This window comes from Episyrphus balteatus, chromosome 1, assembly GCF_945859705.1.
Source record: "Episyrphus balteatus chromosome 1, idEpiBalt1.1, whole genome shotgun sequence".
Lineage (NCBI taxonomy): Eukaryota > Metazoa > Arthropoda > Insecta > Diptera > Syrphidae > Episyrphus > Episyrphus balteatus.
In genome coordinates, this window is record NC_079134.1 from 13,495,718 (window position 1) to 13,512,917 (window position 17,200).

Sequence of the window (17,200 nt, forward strand, 5' to 3'; positions counted from 1 at the left end):
CGAGCAAGTCCCGAAGATGTCCCGAGCATGTCCCGAAGATGTCCCGAGCATGTCCCGAAGATGTCCCGAAGATGTCCTGAAGATGTCCCGAGCATGTCCCGAAGATGTCCCGAAGATGTCCCGAAGATGTCCCGAGCATGTCCCGAAGATGTCCCGAAGATGTCCCGAGCATGTCCCGAAGATGTCCCGAGCATGTCCCGAAGATGTCCCGAGCATGTCCCGAGCATGTCCCGAAGATGTCCCGAAGATGTCCCGAAGATGTCCCGAGCATGTCCCGAAGATGTCCCGAGCATGTCCCGAAGATATCCCGAGCATGTCCCGAAGATGTCCCGAGCATGTCCCGAAGATGTCCCGAAGATGTCCCGAGCATGTCCCGAAGATGTCCCGGAGATGTCCTGAAGATGTCCCGAGCATGTCCCGAAGATGTCCCGAGCATGTCCCGAGCATGTCCCGAAGATGTCCCGAAGATGTCCCGAAGATGTCCCGAAGATGTCCCGAAGATGTCCCGAAGATGTCCCGAAGATGTCCCGAGCATGTCCCGAAGATGTCCCGAAGATGTCCCGAAGATGTCCCGAAGATGTCCCGAAGATGTCCCGAGCATGTCCCGAAGATGTCCCGAGCATGTCCCGAAGATATCCCGAGCATGTCCCGAAGATGTCCCGAGCATGTCCCGAAGATGTCCCGAAGATGTCCCGAGCATGTCCCGAAGATGTCCCGAAGATGTCCCGAAGATGTCCCGAAGCTGTCCCGAAGATGTCCCGAAGATGTCCCGAGCATGTCCCGAAGATGTCCCGAAGATGTCCCGAAGATGTCCCGAGCATGTCCCGAAGATGTCCCGAGCATGTCCCGAAGATATCCCGAGCATGTCCCGAAGATGTCCCGAGCATGTCCCGAAGATGTCCCGAAGATGTCCCGAAGATGTCCCGAGCATGTCCCGAAGATGTCCCGAACATGTCCCGAAGATGTCCCGAGCATGTCCCGAAGATGTCCCGAGCATGTCCCGAAGATGTCCCGAAGATGTCCCGAGCATGTCCCGAAGAAGTCCCGAACATGTCCCGAACATGTCCCGAAGATGTCCCGAAGATGTCCCGAAGATGTCCCGAAGATGTCCCGAAGATGTCCCGAAGATGTCCCGAAGATGTCCCGAAGATGTCCCGAAGATGTCCCGAAGATGTCCCGAGCATGTCCCGAAGATGTCCCGAAGATGTCCCGAAGGTGTCCCGAGCATGTCCCGAAGATGTCCCGAGCATGTCCCGAAGATATCCCGAGCATGTCCCGAAGATGTCCCGAGCATGTCCCGAAGATGTCCCGAGCATGTCCCGAAGATGTCCCGAAGATGTCCCGAAGATGTCCCGAAGATGTCCCGAAGATGTCCCGAAGATGTCCCGAAGATGTCCCGAAGATGTCCCGAAGATGTCCCGAAGATGTCCCGAAGATGTCCCGAAGATGTCCCGAGCATGTCCCGAAGATGTCCCGAGCATGTCCCGAAGATGTCCCGAACATGTCCCGAAGATGTCCCGAAGATGTCCCGAAGATGTCCTGAAGATGTCCCGAAGATGTCCCGAGCATGTCCCGAAGATGTCCCGAAGATGTCCCGAAGATGTCCCGAAGGTGTCCCAAAGATGTCCCGAAGATGTCCCGAAGATGTCCCGAAGATGTCCCGAAGATGTCCCGAAGATGTCCCGAAGATGTCCCGAGCGTGTCCCGAAGATGTCCCGAAGATGTCCCAAAGATGTCCCGAAGATGTCCCGAAGATGTCCCGAGCATGTCCCGAAGATATCCCGAGCATGTCCCGAAGACGTCCCGAGCATGTCCCGAAGATGTCCCGAAGATGTCCCGAAGATGTCCCGAAGATGTCCCGAAGATGTCCCGAGCATGTCCCGAAGATGTCCCGAAGATGTCCCGAGCATGTCCCGAAGATGTCCCGAAGATGTCCCGAAGATGTCCCGAAGATGTCCCGAAGATGTCCCGAAGATGTCCCGAAGATGTCCCGAAGATGTCCCGAAGATGTCCCGAAGATGTCCCGAAGATGTCCCGAGCATGTCCCGAAGATGTCCCGAAGATGTCCCGAGCATGTCCCGAAGATGTCCCGAAGATGTCCCGAAGGTGTCCCGAGCATGTCCCGAGCATGTCCCGAAGATGTCCCGAAGATGTCCCGAGCATGTCCCGAAGATGTCCCGAAGATGTCCCGAGCATGTCCCGAAGAAGTCCCGAAGATGTCCCGAAGATGTCCCGAAGATGTCCCGAGCATGTCCCGGAGATGTCCCGAAGATGTCCCGAGCATGTCCCGAAGATGTCCCAAAGATGTCCCGAAGATGTCCCGAAGATGTCCCGAAGATGTCCCGAAGATGTCCCGAGCATGTCCCGAAGAAGTCCTGAAGATATCCCGAAGATGTCCCGAAGATGTCCCGAGCATGTCCCGAAGATGTCCCGAACATGTCCCGAAGATGTCCCGAAGATGTCCCGAGCATGTCCCGAAGATGTCCCGAGCATGTCCCGAAGATGTCCCAAGCATGTCCCGAAGATGTGCCGAAGATGTCCCGAAGATGTCCCGAAGATGTCCCGAAGATGTCCCGAAGATGTCCCGAGCATGTCCCGAAGAAGTCCCGAACATGTCCCGAACATGTCCCGAAGATGTCCCGAAGATGTCCCGAAGATGTCCCGAAGATGTCCCGAAGATGTCCCGAAGATGTCCCGAAGATGTCCCGAAGATGTCCCGAGCATGTCCCGAAGAAGTCCTGAAGATGTCCCGAAGATGTCCCGAAGATGTCCCGAAGATGTCCCGAGCATGTCCCGAAGATGTCCCGAGCATGTCCCGAAGATGTCCCGAGCATGTCCCGAAGATATCCCGAGCATGTCCCGAAGATGTCCCGAGCATGTCCCGAAGATGTCCCGAAGATGTCCCGAGCATGTCCCGAAGATGTCCCAAGCATGTCCCGAAGATGTGCCGAAGATGTCCCGAAGATGTCCCGAAGATGTCCCGAAGATGTCCCGAAGATGTCCCGAGCATGTCCCGAAGAAGTCCCGAACATGTCCCGAAGATGTCCCGAAGATGTCCCGAAGATTTCCCGAAGATGTCCCGAGCATGTCCCGAAGAAGTCCTGAAGATGTCCCGAAGATGTCCCGAAGATGTCCCGAGCATGTCCCGAAGATGTCCCGAAGATGTCCCGAAGATGTCCCGAGCATGTCCCGAAGATGTCCCGAAGATGTCCCGAAGATGTCCCGAAGATGTCCCGAGCATGTCCCGAAGATGTAACGAAGATGTCCCGAGCATGTCCCGAAGATGTCCCGAAGATGTCCTGAAGATGTCCCGAGCATGTCCCGAAGATGTCCCGAGCATGTCCCGAAGAAGTCCTGAAGATGTCCCGAAGATGTCCCGAAGATGTCCCGAGCATGTCCCGAAGATGTCCCGAAGATGTCCCGAAGATGTCCCGAGCATGTCTCGAAGATGTCCCGAGCATGTCCCGAGCATGTCCCGAAGATGTCCCGAAGATGTCCGGAAGATGTCCCGAGCATGTCCCGAAGATGTCCCGAGCATGTCCCGAGCATGTCCCGAAGATGTCCCGAAGATGTCCCGAAGATGTCCCGAGCATGTCCCGAAGATGTCCCGAGCATGTCCCGAAGATATCCCGAGCATGTCCCGAAGATGTCCCGAGCATGTCCCGAAGATGTCCCGAAGATGTCCCGAAGATGTCCCGAAGATGTCCCGAAGATGTCCCGAAGATGTCCCGAGCATGTCCCGAAGATGTCCCGAAGATGTCCCGAAGATGTCCCGAGCATGTCCCGAAGATATCCCGAGCATGTCCCGAAGATGTCCCGAAGATGTCCCGAAGATGCCCCAAAGATGTCCCGAAGATGTCCCGAGCATGTCCCGAAGAAGTCCTGAAAATGTCCCGAAGATGTCCCGAGCATGTCCCGAAGATGTCCCGAAGATGTCCCGAAGATGTCCCGAAGATGTCCCGAGCATATCCCGAAGATGTCCCGAGCATGTCCCGAAGAAGTCCTGAAGATGTCCCGAAGATGTCCCGAAGATGTCCCGAAGATGTCCCGAAGATGTCACGAGCATGTCCCGAAGAAGTCCTGAAGATGTCCCGAAGATGTCCCGAAGATGTCCCGAGCATGTCTCGAAGATGTCCCGAGAATGTCCCTAACATGTCCCGAAGATGTCCCGAAGATGTCCCGAAGATGTCCCGAAGATGTCCCGAAGATGTCCCGAAGATGTCCCGAGCATGTCCCGAAGAAGTCCTGAAGATGTCCCGAAGATGTCCCGAAGATGTCCCGAAGATGTCCCGAGCATGTCCCGAAGAAGTCCTGAAGATGTCCCGAAGATGTCCCGAAGATGTCCCGAAGATGTCCCGAAGATGTCACGAGCATGTCCCGAAGAAGTCCTGAAGATGTCCCGAAGATGTCCCGAAGATGTCCCGAGCATGTCTCGAAGATGTCCCGAGAATGTCCCTAACATGTCCCGAAGATGTCCCGAAGATGTCCCGAAGATGTCCCGAAGATGTCCCGAAGATGTCCCGAAGATGTCCCGAGCATGTCCCGAAGAAGTCCTGAAGATGTCCCGAAGATGTCCCGAAGATGTCCCGAAGATGTCCCGAGCATGTCCCGAAGAAGTCCTGAAGATGTCCCGAAGATGTCCCGAAGATGTCCCGAGCATGTCTCGAAGATGTCCCGAGAATGTCTCTAACATGTCCCGAAGATGTCCCGAAGATGTCCCGAGCATGTCCCGAAGATGTCCCGAAGATGTCCCGAAGATGTCCCGAGCATATCCCGAAGATGTCCCGAAGATGTCCCGAAGATGTCCCGAAGATGTCCCGAAGATGTCCCGAGCATGTCCCGAAGAAGTCCTGAAAATGTCCCGAAGATGTCCCGAAGATGTCCCGAAGATGTCCCGAGCATGTCCCGAAGATGTCCCGAAGATGTCCCGAAGATGTCCCGAGCATGTCCCGAAGATATCCCGAGCATGTCCCGAAGATGTCCCGAAGATGTCCCGAAGATGCCCCAAAGATGTCCCGAAGATGTCCCGAGCATGTCCCGAAGAAGTCCTGAAAATGTCCCGAAGATGTCCCGAGCATGTCCCGAAGATGTCCCGAAGATGTCCCGAAGATGTCCCGAAGATGTCCCGAGCATATCCCGAAGATGTCCCGAGCATGTCCCGAAGAAGTCCTGAAGATGTCCCGAAGATGTCCCGAAGATGTCCCGAAGATGTCCCGAAGATGTCACGAGCATGTCCCGAAGAAGTCCTGAAGATGTCCCGAAGATGTCCCGAAGATGTCCCGAGCATGTCTCGAAGATGTCCCGAGAATGTCCCTAACATGTCCCGAAGATGTCCCGAAGATGTCCCGAAGATGTCCCGAAGATGTCCCGAAGATGTCCCGAAGATGTCCCGAGCATGTCCCGAAGAAGTCCTGAAGATGTCCCGAAGATGTCCCGAAGATGTCCCGAAGATGTCCCGAGCATGTCCCGAAGAAGTCCTGAAGATGTCCCGAAGATGTCCCGAAGATGTCCCGAGCATGTCTCGAAGATGTCCCGAGAATGTCTCTAACATGTCCCGAAGATGTCCCGAAGATGTCCCGAGCATGTCCCGAAGATGTCCCGAAGATGTCCCGAAGATGTCCCGAGCATATCCCGAAGATGTCCCGAAGATGTCCCGAAGATGTCCCGAAGATGTCCCGAAGATGTCCCGAGCATGTCCCGAAGAAGTCCTGAAAATGTCCCGAAGATGTCCCGAAGATGTCCCAAAGATGTCCTGAAGATGTCCGAAGGTGTCCCGAGCATGTCCCGAGCATGTCCCGAAGATGTCCCGAAGATGTCCCGAAGATGTCCCGAAGATGTCCTGAAGATGTCCCGAAGATGTCCCGAAGAAGTCCTGAAGATGTCCCGAAGATGTCCCGAAGATGTCCTGAGCATGTCCTGAAGATATCCTGAAGATGTCCCCAAAATGTCCCGAAGATGTCTCGAGCATGTCCCGAAGATGTCCCGAAGATGTCCCGAGCATGTCCCGAAGATATATAATTATAATTTTAATTGGCAATAACATTTATTGAAATGTCCTAATCGTAGACTCTTCTAGATTTTTCTTTGAAAAACATTACTTCCAGACTTCGAAGTTCGAACTACAACTTCAGCTTCAACTTTTTGTATTATTTTTTGAAAAAATTTTCTATCGCAGCTTATAAGTATTTTATTCAGTTTATCTGTGTGAACTCAAGTTATTCCATTGTTCGAAATAATGAAATCCTTTTTTTTTTATTTGAAACAAAAAAAATAATTCCCATTTGAGTTAGTTTTGTAATTTCATGGATATTACCATTAAAAAGTATAAATAATTGCCCTTTTTTCCATCCAATAAAAGTATACACAACATAAACATAATAACGAATAATAACAAAAAAAAAAAGAGTCAACAAAATTGAAAAATAAAAAAAAAAACTAAAGAACAATCTTCCATTCAAAATAGTCAGCAAAAGCGACTCACCCATCTCAAGCTTTAGCCGACGAGTTGTAATGGATTTTTCTTTCTTTCAATCTCCATTGCTAATTACTTCTTGTAATTCAATTAAAACAAAGCAATTGACGAAGGATAAGTAAAGAAATAGAAAATGAGAAAAAGGAGAGAAAACATAAAATAGCAAATAAAATAAAAAAAAAAAAAAAGAGCGATTCGTTACTTTAAGGACTTCTTGTTGTGTCGTCTTTGATAAAACACACCTTGATGTTGGTTTTTGTAAAAAGTATGGTTGCCATATGAGCTTATACAAGAAATTTAATTGACTTTTATTTATTTCAAATAAAACCTTACTGCTTGTGAAATTTTGAATAATTTAGATCCCATAAGACACCTACAAGACACCTTTAAGACACCTATAATACCCCTATAAGACACCTATAATACACATATTGGACACCTATAACACTTATATAAGTCACTTATAAGACACTTACATAATAAGACATCTATAAGGCATCTAAAATACAACTATAAGACACCTATAAAACACATATAAAGCACCTATAAGACACCTATAAGACTTTTTTGGGCCTTAACTCAAGATTTAGACGGTTTTTTCCTTCACACTCAGTTTTGTCCTCACTAACCTAAGTCAGACTTTTAATTCCAATATTTGGTAACACCTTTCTGCATCAAAATCCTGATTTATATTCAACAAGACGTAAATTACAAAAAAAAAAGAAAATATTCAAGTTTAAATTGCTGCTTCAAACAAAACATAGATAGAAAAAAAAAGGTTTCATCTTCCTGATGTCCAGAGAGAGATGAAACTCGTACTACATACATAATCTCATCCAAGAGAACCATCAACTGAAAGATTGTTTCTCATTCTGCTCTATGCCATGCTGCCGTGCCGGGAAGTTATAATCCAGATCAAAATATCCGCTCTACAAAACACGTTGCCACTAGATACCCCATCACGATGATGGCTATCCATGCTAACACCTTACTAAAAGGTGTTATGCTTGACATATACATTTACACTCCAACACAGCCAACATTGGATATTCGTCCTTGGGGCGTATTTCCATTTGGTCGTTGGAGAGTACGACGACGACAACGAAGAGAAAAGGAACGTCATTCAGTCGGTCGTTGTCGTTTTCGTTGTGTGTCGTTAGCTGGTTCACAGAATTGAAATTGAAGCATGCAATTACAGTTTCTTTTTTATTGAATTAAAAGTGACGCCGGGGAGGAATCCAATTGAAAATGTTCGTTTGGGCAGAAGAATGGCGCCCAACTGGGGACTATCTCGGTTTTTTGACACTAGTCAATGGTCGTTGTCGTTTGATGTCTTCTTCGTTTTCGTTTTACGTTTTTCGTTTCGCATATATAGAGTTCAACAATTTTCAATTTTTGTGTTATACTCTAATTTTATTATCCTGTAGAAGCTATCTGAATGTAATTTGTATAACGGCGCAGCTTTAGGTGTAAGGAATATAATTTTTTTTTAGTGTAGCATAAGACTGGGCGCACTAACCACTTATACATTGGACACCCAGAGGACATGGTGGATGGTGGTGGGCAAAACTATGATGACAACTAAAACGACGACGATGATGATGACGATAGTAATCGGTGGTGAAGTCCTTGCTGCCTTAAATCCTTAAATGGACAACGATGATAGCGAAAGACACGGGGACACGGTTAGAGTCTTTTCCACCTCATTCTCCTTCTTCTTCATCTTTATAGTAATATTGTGGTCCTAAGAGAACAAAGCAACTAGTCATTGTTGTAAGCAGATGATGAGGACGATGATGATGATTTCATGGATGCCAAGAGAGAGAGACAGAGACAGTAAGAGAGAAAATAAAGTTTTCGCAGATTTTAATCGGGATGTTACACAATGGCGGCGATGATGATTATTATCTTTTTTTTTTCTTTCCTTCTTCTTCTTATTTTTTGTGTTTGTATTCCCCTTATGGAATAATCTGCACAGGATAATAATTGGTTTGTTTGAAATTAACAAGGTGATTTGGGATGCAGCTAACAAATTATGTTTTCCTCTTTTTCTTTGTTTTGGCAGCAAAAAAAAAAAAACTTTATTGCTTGTTTATTCTTTACAGAAGCATCAAGGAAGAGGGAATAGTTTGTTTACAAGGAAATATTATAGAAGAAGAACAACCCTATTTAGTGTGTTTTGTGAATAAGTTTTATAGAAACTAGAAAGTAATTTAAGTTAATTTTATCTAATTTAAAGTTTTGTCTTAAAATTATTTCAGAAGAACTTTTGAATTAAAATTAAAAGATGTTTTGTCTGATATAAATTATGTGTGTGAGGAAAGGCAATAAGTTCAGTGGAAGCTTTTTGAATTGAGTTTTATATGAGGGTCTGACTTTTAACATTAATAAATGTTTTAGATGGATGGCTGAAAGCATTTTTATCATATTATTAATGTGTATGGTGGATGTTCAAGTCTATAGGGTATCATTTTTACAATCAACAACTTGATAATAACTTTTTAAAGTGATGAAGTAAAACCAAGTCAGATTACACGGTTTTACCATTAGAACGTACGGTAAGACTCGGGTTAAGAAGAAATTATTATATCCAATTAAAAATTTCTCAAGAAAAAATAATGAAATAATGAAACTTTTCACTCCGAAAGGTACGATATCAGTTACAAACAGTCTTTTGCTTTTTAAATTAATAGGTATAGAAAAAAAAAACAATAACATCTTTAACAGTCTTTTGAAAGAGCAAAGAATAACAGGTAGACAGTAGGTACTGAGAGCTGCAGTGTTTAAAAAAATATAGCATAACACTGGCCAACAATTTTAATTTTTTCAAAATTTTCCAGAAAGATTTATATCACATTTTATAGATTTGAGTTCAGTAAGCTCAAAAATAAAATTGGTTTCTTTCTAGCAGGTCTAATTTTTGAAATATTAAATTTTTCATACTGGGGGAAATGTTCATACTAATTTTTAAGTTTTTCTTATTATTGAAAACAATCATTTTCATCAAAAAAAGCAAAAATAACATGAATTTTTATCTTTTACCTTAAATCTATTTTGTTCCCTTATGCCTTATAACCTATAAAAAATTTTATACCTACCATCTGAAAGCTTAATGTCTTAGCTCAAAATATATATATCGATCAGGTCTATGAGACATCTACAAAAAGAGCTAGAATTTTTTGAGCTCGATCAAATTTCATTAAAAAAAGCAAAAAAAAAACATTTATTTTTATGTTCTCAGGCTATGGAATCAATTTTTTTGTTTGACAATCTAAACTCCTGCTCAAAATTAACGCACACTTTTTTTTTCTTTAGTTATACCCCTGCATCTTGTTTGAAATGGCTTTAAAATTATTTGTTGTATTTTTTTGTGTTTGCTTATTATTTAGCAAGTCAGAAAAATGCTAAATTGCAACAGTATTATTAACCAAAAAAAAGATAAACCAAATTTAGCAATTCAAGGTCTGAAAACTGATATGAAAATAATTTTTGTTTTTTAAGAAAAAAAATTTTAAAAAATGGAAACGCGTGACAGTTCTTTCCAATAATTTTTTTCAATACTTGGCATTGTCTCCTCTAGCGCATATGGTAATTTGGAGTCGTCTATTCATTCCACGAATTAAGTTTTGAAGGTTTTGTTGTAACTTTTCTTTCACTGCAGTTTTCTGTAAATCAAGAATGCTTGGAATTGGATTTCGGCCGCAAATGGATTTTTTTCAACATTTCCTAGACATGTTCTATTGAATTTACATCCGGATATCTGTGTGGTCAATTCAAAGGTGGCACATTTTAGTCATGAAGATATTCTCAAACCACTCTAGCATGCATTATCGTGCATCAGACTGATTTGTGGACCAAATCTAGGGGTGATTGGAACCGCATGCCGTTCGAGAATATCAGCCAATTATCTTTGGGTACTTAAATTAGGTCTAGGAGATCTCACTAACTCCGTAGGTGTTGTGAGGCAGAGTTTACTCCATGAAAATTTATGACTCATCTCTAAAAGGTTCGCGGGTTGACAGATAGACTTCAGCATACCTCACCAAATCTTCCCCACAAACATTTTATTCCATACCTTCAATTTAAGCTAACTCCTGTCTTATTTGAGAAAATAACCACGATACTGTGAGATAAAGTAATAGTAGGACTTTTTTGTAAAATAAATATGATGTGCGTTAAATTTGAGCAGGAGTGTATAAACAAATTTACCATGTGAAAGCTTATTATTTCACCTTTCAAATGACGTACCAATCTCATTTCAAAGATGCCTACAAGAGAAGTTAGAATTTTTTAAAGTCAACCATGTCGAATTTCCAGACTGAGATTACGGTACTTCCCACACTGACACTGGTGGCTGTTCGGGGGGCAACATATCTCCACTGGTGTTTTGAGGTTCATAGTGTATCATTACTCCATATACTTTATTCCTGTATCTATTAAAGAAAAAAAGATAAAAATTAAAAACTATGAAAATCGGTTAAAAACGGTCAAAAAACGTGTTTTTTTTAAAACTTGTTTCTTCCGTTATTCAATCAAAAATTACCCAAAAATAACCCTAAAAAACAAGGTGTTTTTCAAAAATTCATATTTCGAAACGCAGAGTGTTGGAAAAAAATCCGTATCAGACACCTAATTTTTTTCCCCTCATCTTTCACCTGGCATCTTTAGAATTGTCAAAAATAATTTCCTTTACCCAAAATCATCATTTTGTCATAGCCCCAACACGTGTACAACATTCAAATAAAACGTTATAGCTTAGTTTAAAAATTTTTTGGAATTTTTTCTTAAATGCAGTTATTCTTAAATTAGTCTCATCTATCTATAGCAAAAAAAAAATCAATTCTCTACGACTTTGCGTTTAGATTTTAGAACAAATTTCATCTTTCCGTTTTAACCCTGTTTACCCTATTAAATGACGGAATTTTTAAAAAACCTTCATTTGAATTAAGCTTTAGGTTATTATCTTTCAAATAAGCTATAGAAGATTTTTGTATCTCTAACAGTTTATTTTTAATTTTTAATTGAAATTTTTTGCCGCACTGTGAAGGTTCGAGAGTATAACATTAGAAAATGGCGTCACTTTTTTGTGGTGGCTGCCATGGTTCATCGCTTTATAAGACGTTATCACGTCAAAAATAAACACTTGTTAAACAGAAATATAATTTTTCAATATTTTTAATATTTATGATTTATTTCTAATTTAATACAATTCGTATAGAAATCCGATCTTTAAACAGATAATCTCTCGTTACACTTTTTTCTCTTCTTAAAAAATATTACTATCTACTTATTTCTAATTAAATTTTTTTCTTAACCACTATTTTGACTAGTTTTCACTTGTTTCACTAAAATAAATCACATTATTGGAATTGGACATTTGTACATTAAATTTAATTTGTAAATGTCCTTTGCACTCATTCCCCTCCTTTGGCCAATTTCAATATTTTCATCGAGAATTGGAATAATAGTCTTTTCTCCATTTTTCGAAAATGCTGTTGAACTGTAATGCATAACACTTCCATAATCATATGCAACACCAAAATCTTCAACAACTGAAGAATTGTAAATTTCGAAATTATGCTCATGACCATCGGAAATATTTTCAAATGCAATTTTTACAAATTCATCACGATCTGATGCACTTTGTTGATGATAGAAGCCCAAAGAATGCAAGAATTCATGAACAATTGAAGCTAGACGGAAACATCCTTTATCCAATTCGTTGAATTCGAAATTTACATTTTGTTGTTTATTTTGAAATCCAACAGCTGAATGGCAACCTGTTTCCAAGCTTGTTATATTGATAAAGGTTTTGATGGACTTGTTAGCTGGAAGAAAGCGAATGCAAGATACTTCTTCGATCATTTGCATACCACGAAGGACGTGATTTTTATGAGCTTTATCTGAAATTTCGAAGATATTGTTGAAGACATTTTTTTTTTTTTTGGAATTTAGGTAAAACTTACCAAAATGTCCTTCAGTAAACTTGTAGAAGATATTTTTGTCAGGCCAACGGAATTGTTCGGCTATCAAACCGTTTCGAGCTTTTCCTTCAATTGCCATCTTTTGTTCTGGTGAAAGCTCAATATCGCCCTCAAAGTAATCTCCTTGTTCTGGATCCCTCTCAACTCGAGTAGGATACCCAATTGTAAGACCAAAAATGGCCGAAAAAATCACAAAACCAACAAGTGACTTCATTTTTAAGTACTTTATTGTACAATACTTTTTGAAATGATAAATCTTAAGCTAATTGTTGCTCATTTTATACTTAAAATTTTGAAGCTTTTTCAATCTTAGAAAAATGTATTAAATGCAAAAAATTTATCTTATCGTGATTTGCTAAAACAAATACTCACCTCGTCACCTATTTGAACCATTCAAGGTCTGTTTTGGTACTTGAAAACTGGGATTTTGAACAAAAAAAATGGGTTTTTCAATTGTCATATCAATGAGATCAAATGATAAATGTCAAGTGCTCGTGTGTTTAACAATACAAATTTGTGAATTAGAAGTTAGATGATTGATTGACTTAAGCACGTCGGCATAGATTATCGTGAGTGGATTGTGGATTTAACAAGAAAAATGTTTGTTTTGTCGATCAAAGAGCAAAAAAATAGAAAGTGGAAGTTCTTATCTGGTAGACAAGATTGATAGCAAATTAGTATATTGAACAATGACTAGTTTAGAGTTTAACTAAAAAGAATTTATTCTCAATTTTGAACTTGTGATAAAGAGGCTTTCTTACAGTCAAAAAACTTTTAGACATTAGTTTAGTTTGGAACGTTAAGTGAACATTTTCTGTCAAAAATAAGCTAAGCAGTAAAAAAACAAGGTTTTACTCTTTAAAACATTTAGTTTTCCTTTCCTTTACAAACTTTCAACGTTTAAAGACCTCATTCAGCATGAAGGCTTTTAATTCCATTAAGACTCATCCACAATGAGGATTTTCATTATGAAGTTTCATCCGAAATAAGATCTTGCTTACACACTTTCTACACCATTTGGACCTTTCTCCAGCATGAAGACTTTAAATTCCCTGAAGTCTCCTCCGCAATTAGGATTTCCTACATGAAGTCTTATACGAAATGAGGTCTTGCTGACATTCTTTCTAAAACATTAAGACGTCATTCAGCATGAAGACTTTTTATTTCATGAAGTCTCATCTCTAATGAAAATATTCTTCATGAAGTCTCATTCAAAATTAAGGTCTTGCTTACACGCTTTTTAAACCATTAAAACCTCATTCAGCATGAAGTCTTTTAATTCCATTAATTCTTATCTGCAATGAGGATTTTCATTATGAAGTTTCATCCGAAATGAGGGCTTGCTTACATACTTTCTACATCATTAAAACCTCATTCAGCATGAAACTTTTCATTCTATATAGTCGTATCTGTTATGAGGGTTTGCTTAAAATTTTGTTTGCTACATAAGGTTCCAATTCAGCATATTACACCCTGCTTTTGCATTACGTCACACTTTTTACTTCATAAAGTGCAATCATCGAAAACTCAGAATTTTGGATGTCCGCAATTCAGCAAGTATCCAATACTCTCTTTTACAGTAAAAAAAAACTCCATCGACCCTGATGAAAACTTTTAAAAAATCACACTAATCGAAAAATTGCATGCTCTTAAACCTCACCTTGTCTTAATATATCTATTCCCCAAAAGGGATCAACAAAATAATAAATTTAATGGACCACATTAACCTTCACATTATACCGACCGACACAACCAAAATATTCCACAGAATCTGTTTTAAGCCAAAAACCCAACAATCCGTAAACTCATCATATTGATGTGCTTCCGATTTTATTCAACCACATCCAAGGTGAAACCCCTTTAACCATCAAAGATTATATAATCACAACAACGAGCAAAGCAGCACCACTTGAATTTGTAGGTATATAACAAATCAATCCCTTCCATTTGGCAGTGACGCCCATCATCCATTACCTTGCCACCCCATCCAGCTCAATGTGATGAAGAATTCCAAAGAAAATGAATGAACAGAAACGAAGGAATAAGAAACGAATACGAGAAGAACCTCTCTGGTGCCCTGTTTCGTGCCGCTCTGTTGCCACCTTCTAAGCTCGATGGATGGTCCTATGTTACTGTGCATTCACGAAAAAACCGACAGCATCAGAAGGACGTCAACGACGACGAAGATGATGTCGACTTCGTTGAACAACGAAAGAACCAAAGAACCGACACGATGATGATGACGAGGACAACGACGACGAAAGAAAGAACGAACGAAAACGACGACGAAAACGAAAACGAAGCCTTGAAGGACGAGGTATCTTAACCCAAATTGAGACATCTATTCAGAAAGCAATTTGCAAAATGAAGTAGTTCCCTGCTGCCAGAGCTAAACATGAATGAAGAAGTTTCGTGCGGAACCATCCTCATTCTTCATCGCATATCCTTCTCGCCCACAGCCACCACCCCCTTTCCACACCTCGCAGCCAGTCGACCTGAATTCAGAATTACTCTTTTGTAAATAAATATGAGCACATCACATACCAACCATCCACTCCCCCTCCCCCCCCCCTGCCCCTTCCATTTCTTAACATAAAATTACAACTTAGCACTATTTTTGTTAGAGGCGAGTATAATATGGATCCTTCGTCTTATACGAAACATCCTTCAACATTCCACAGAAAAAAAAAAAAACATTAGAATTGAATACTCTGCTCGGAAATAATGTTGTGTGTCTGAATACACTCATTTTTATCCCGACTACGACATGGAGGCAATTGAGTGATTTAGTGTATTTCCACTTGAAACCATTTCAACCGTATCGTAAGCGGAAATAATTTCCTGCTCAAGGACATCATCACATCACAACAGGCAGGAATGGTCACAAGGGGGCGTGGTGGTGGTGTTTGTTGTGAAGTGAGAAAAGCCTTTCCCAGCTGCTGGATGGTGCATTTACATTTCAATTTTCATTCATTTATTTGCTGTGGAATGCATCAAGGACTCTCTTCTTCAATCTTGTCTCGTGTTGAGAGCGCTCACGCTCATTGAGCAACAAACAAGCACTATTATCATCCATTTAATCGACATCGAGTAGGATCTATCTATGCTCTTCGTCCTTTTCAGATGAATAATTTCAAGTCTTTTTTTGCTTCCCTTTCAATTGATGAAAGGAAATTTTGGCAGTTTTGTATACCCTTTTCCCCTCAAATACCTACTGAAAAAAAAAACAGAGAATATTCAAGTTCATTCGTCGTCGTCGTCCTTTTTAGCAAAGGAAACAAATTCCATTAAACGATAATTTGTATTAAGGACACGTTTCAAGTGTTAACCATCTAGCAAAGGATTAGGGACGAACTTCATTATTTTAACTGTCATGACGAAATTTTCTATTTTTTTTTTGTCTGTGTATTTTTGTTGCTACTTTCGTCTTCATATCTGGTCGTGACACTGTCAGTGTTTTTAGATTAAATTATTGATAAGAACGGAAGATGGCTTGACAAAAGTCGTGACAGTATAGATGTTTATTTACACTTGGAGAAAAAAATATTTTAACTGAAAATAATAGAAATAAAAGACTGTGGAACGTATTCATTTTCCATCTAGATTCACAAACAAAGTAGATTAAAAATGACTTTTATACTCTTTCGAGAAAAATTAATGTGGAACGTATTCTTCTACCACACTTCACTCCTGACTTGCCAAATGTTAACAAGGTTTTCCTCAATTCAACGGCCTGCTTCTGAAAAGTAAGTTTTTTGTAAACAAATCAGCAAAAACACTCACCAAAAGCCTAAAAATACTGTGGAACGTATTCATTTTTCATCTTGTTCCACAAGCAAAGTAGATTAGAAATGACTTTTTATACTCTTTCGGCATCTTTCCAAAGAAAAATAAAACGATTTTTGTAAAAAAAAATTGATACTACACGCGAAAAATTGATGTGGAACGTATTCTTCTATCACTTTATTATACTTGGAAAAGGTTAACAAGTTATTCAATTTAACGGCCTACTTCTAAAAAAGTAATTTTTTTGTAAGCAAATCAACAAAAACACTTAGCAAAAGCTTTAAAATATTGTGGTACGTATTCACTTATAAGGAAATTTAATTCTGCTGTAGGAAAGAAAATGTGGAACGTATACTTCTACCATTTCACTCTAGGCTTGCTAAAAGTTAACAGAGTTTTAGTCTATGCTTCTGCTCATGAAAAGTCTGCCTTTTTCTGTATAAAGTTCGACTGATATACGTAACAACAAACCAACAAATTATTGTGGAACGTATTCACTTTGTATTTTAATTCAAAGTTTAAACAACAGGTGAGTTTTTATTTTCTCTCTTTTATAAAAGGAAATTTAATTCATGCAAAATTTTAAAATACATTGAAGCAAGGAAAGGAAATAATAGTGAAACGTATCTTGTTTTTATTCACGTTCCACAACTTGTAATTCTAATCTAAATGTATTTTATTCACAAGAAATTTATTTTTTGTCTTTTCTCCAATAATATTGTGGAACATAGTCAATTTTAAATATATTTTTTTCCAAGTGTATCTTTATGCATGTGTATGAAAAAGATTCTCTATCTATGTGGATAATATCTTTTTATTCGTTTTAATTATGACAAACGATTTTTGGTTATCTCAAATGATGGACGGGATGTTAGATTATATAGAATAGAGATGAATGAGGTTAAGAAGATGATGAAGAAAATTTTCGGTTACTTTATGTGTGCACAAAGAAAAGAAG

The 17,200-nt window shown here is 40.5% G+C and overlaps 1 protein-coding gene across 1 annotated transcript; it reads right to left on the bottom strand.

The window, feature by feature from the left end:
- Positions 1–11,601: 11,601 nt before the first annotated feature.
- LOC129906865 (seminal metalloprotease 1-like) lies at positions 11,602–12,734 on the bottom strand. The gene is made up of 2 exons (XM_055982820.1): positions 12,439–12,734; positions 11,602–12,375 (listed from the first exon to the last, which is right to left on the bottom strand). The coding sequence occupies exons 1-2, from the start codon at positions 12,668–12,670 to the stop codon at positions 11,828–11,830; spliced, it is 780 nt and encodes a 259-aa protein (XP_055838795.1). The 5' UTR covers positions 12,671–12,734; the 3' UTR covers positions 11,602–11,827.
- Positions 12,735–17,200: the final 4,466 nt, after the last annotated feature.